The 3,038-nt window shown below is 42.0% G+C and overlaps 1 protein-coding gene across 1 annotated transcript in view; it reads right to left on the bottom strand.

Annotated features, from left to right (window-relative positions):
- The window catches only part of pkp3 (plakophilin 3), a 57,005-nt gene that overhangs the window by 13,199 nt on the left and 40,768 nt on the right, over positions 1–3,038 (bottom strand). Inside the window, exons 9-10 of the mRNA XM_015400412.1 lie at positions 860–1,024; positions 614–784 (exon numbers count right to left, since the gene is read on the bottom strand). Coding sequence (XP_015255898.1) covers positions 614–784; positions 860–1,024 — 336 coding nt within the window. The remainder of the gene's footprint in view (positions 1–613; positions 785–859; positions 1,025–3,038) is intronic.

The following is a 3,038-nucleotide window of genomic DNA, read 5'->3' as shown; positions in this document are numbered from 1 at the left end:
ACTACCAGTTTTAGTCCATAAGGCAGACACCCTGTCTACTTTTAAGGCTAGGCTAGGCTCAGGTTATCCTGAGCTATCTCTATAGTTCTGCTGCTATAAGCTTAGACAGCTGGAGGACATAGGGACCACTATTTCATCATTCTGCTTCATTCTATCTCTATTCACCCAATCTGCAGAGTTCTTGTAAATACAAAATAATTAATCTGTGGAATTCATCTTTTTGTACTGAATTTATTATTGAACTGATAGTGATTTTAAAAAAATAGAATTTAGGATTAAAAATCAGATCCTGCGTCAGAACAGCTGATTTGTTGACGCTGACGTGTTCAGCTTTAAGCAGACTCAGGTATTTCTGATGCAGCTTATAAAGATAAGAGAATGAAAAGAACTCTATCCTCTTCATCTGTCTTTTATATACAGTATCTAATTTAGGATGGAAACTAATTTTATTTTTAATCTGCTCTCCATTTTTCTATAAGGTATAATGAAATACATTTTGACAAATAGTTGTTTCCCCATCTATTTCCAAAATGGAAAAAGCAGTGAGGTTATGAGACACTGACTGACGCCATTATGGGAAGGAAACGGAAACCGTTGCTCCGTCTGAGCCTACCCGCGCCTCTCCTGATGTGACGTTCTGCAGGGCTCCCACCGCAGCCTCCTGGGCGGCCGCGCTGCCTTCGCTGTTCTGCAGGGCGTGCTTGTAGAGCGCTACCACTTTGGGGTGCCACAGCCACTCAGAGCCCTTTGGGTGCGACAGCATGGGCAGATTCCTGTGCTGAAGCTGTGAGGAAAGGACCAACAGGGGGTTAAGAACATGGAGAAACCTATAGGAGTGTCTGTGAATGGAGACGCTCACCTGATTTTTCTTTTTGCTCTGAACAGTGAAGCAGCCAATAATCTCAGAGGTTCTGGAAGCGGAGGCTCTCGATGGACCTTCCAGCTGGAGGCGCACTGAGGGAGGAAGCTCCGCGTACAGCTGGTATGACAGATTCCTCATCACACACAGGGAGTTTTCCAAACCCTAAACAGGAAAACAGACGCAAGATATCTCTAAATCAAGCCACAGACTCTGCATCACACTGATAACACCAAACCAAAATACTGCATATTTGCACCATAAATATTTGTCTTGAAATGCTCTGAACTTTGTTAAAATAGAGAGTTATCTTCCCCTGAAGGTGATTACACCTTAGAAACTCCCTTCCTCTTCTTTTCCTGGGAGCAACCTACTTGGTTTAATTACTCTTAGTCAAAATTTGGTAAAACAATTTCTAAATGACTAAAAACAACAGTAAAAATTAACAGAGTTAATTCCAGTTCAGACTGTTACAGGACAGAGAAATTCGGCACAGCTGTGGACTCAAATCATCAGCACGCAATGACATCCGGAAAATGATTCCTGAACAATGTCATCTCCTGCTTCTTATGCCTCATGAGTCTATGTCAGAGGTCACAGATTAGTGGACCGCAGTCTGTACCCGGACCTGCCTGCTGGCTAATCCGGACCCAACCTGATGTAAAACATTTATGAATTACTACATGTTGACCATTGGCAGTGTCTAATTCACTTGCTCCGCTTCTCCTGTTAATACGGTAAATCCCTCCAGAGTGTCGGGACCAGGCTAAACGTGATCCAAATTATCCAATGAGCTGCTGTCAGTCTGGGTTGCTGCTGCTGCTGCTACTTTTAGACACTGCAGGCAAACATGTGGCAAGCCGGGCGATGGGAAAGAAGGAGAAGATGATGAGAAAAAGAGAGCAGAGAAAGTGTGGACTGCTGGAAGAACTGTGGTGAACTGGTGAAAGAAAAGTGAAATGGTGCTCAAAGATGACCCTGAACATTTAGAGTATGTTTGGCTCAACCTGCTGCTGTGAAGCAGGATTCTCCACCATGAACAGAATCAAAAATAAATATGGATCCAGGCTCAAAATGAGCTCCTTGATATGTGCTTTAGAATGGCTTTGTCTCCATTTTATAAAATATTTGAATCAGGAAATTGTCTATATACCAAACTTAACAATTATTGTTCTCCACTTCAAAAGACATTTTAGATTTTAAAATGTATTTAAAATTTCAATATATACCATGGCTGCATAAGCACCTCATTTAATTTTAGTGTTAACTTCTGTTTAAATTAACAGATTATAATTAAAAATGTCTCCTGACATTTTCTGGTTGTTGATTTTCTTTATTCGGACCCTGCTGATTTTTAATTGGTTACCCCTGGCACAGACTTTATGCATGCGGTGGTTTATTTGGAAACTAAGGATGTTTTGCACGTTGATTTTCCTGCTGAAACAGATTAGATTGACTCTGAACTGGTTTTGGTCGCCCCTCAGCCCACATTTGTTCCTCTCTAAACCCATCTATGAAGATCATGTAGCTCTGCTACTGCAGGACAAGGAGAGGCGGCCTCACAGTGAAGGCAAGTATCACTATTCTGGGTCCCCAACTAATAAATACCCAGTAGTGCCAAAAGCCATGTTTCATCATGTCTACAGTTGACCTTGGAAGACTCAAAAAACAGGATGTGGGACCTTTAACATGGTGTGACCAGTAGCTCCACCTCCTGAGTTCTTCTCCCACTATGGCGGGAAATGAAGAGGTCTGCTACTGTTGGCTGTAGATAACTGAAAACTAGTAACATCCCACTCAACTCCAGTTACAGAGACGCTGCCTCATTTTTATCACCATCACCTTTGTGTTAAAATTCCCAGAAAAGCTCAAGCCGCCTGTTTTCTTCCACCCTTTTATGATCTGAGCTGCATGGATAGAGGTCTCTCCTGTTACTGACTGTTCCTAGCAGCTCCTAGAATTTCTAAAAGTAGAATGGTACTTATAAGGGTAGGCTTAAAACTTTCCTTTTTGATAAAGCTTCTAGTTAGAGTGGCTCAGGTTATCCTGAGCTATCTCTATAGTTATGCTGCTATAAGCTTAGACAGCTGGAGGACATAGGGACTCTTTTTTCCTCATTCTATCTCTATTCTCCCACTCTGCAGAATCTGTTAGTTCAATCTCTAACGTTCTGCTCTCT

The sequence above is a fragment of the Cyprinodon variegatus genome, unplaced genomic scaffold, assembly GCF_000732505.1.
Source record: "Cyprinodon variegatus isolate N-32 unplaced genomic scaffold, C_variegatus-1.0 Scaffold1100, whole genome shotgun sequence".
NCBI lineage: Eukaryota > Metazoa > Chordata > Actinopteri > Cyprinodontiformes > Cyprinodontidae > Cyprinodon > Cyprinodon variegatus.
This window is presented reverse-complemented; position numbering and strand designations above follow the sequence as displayed.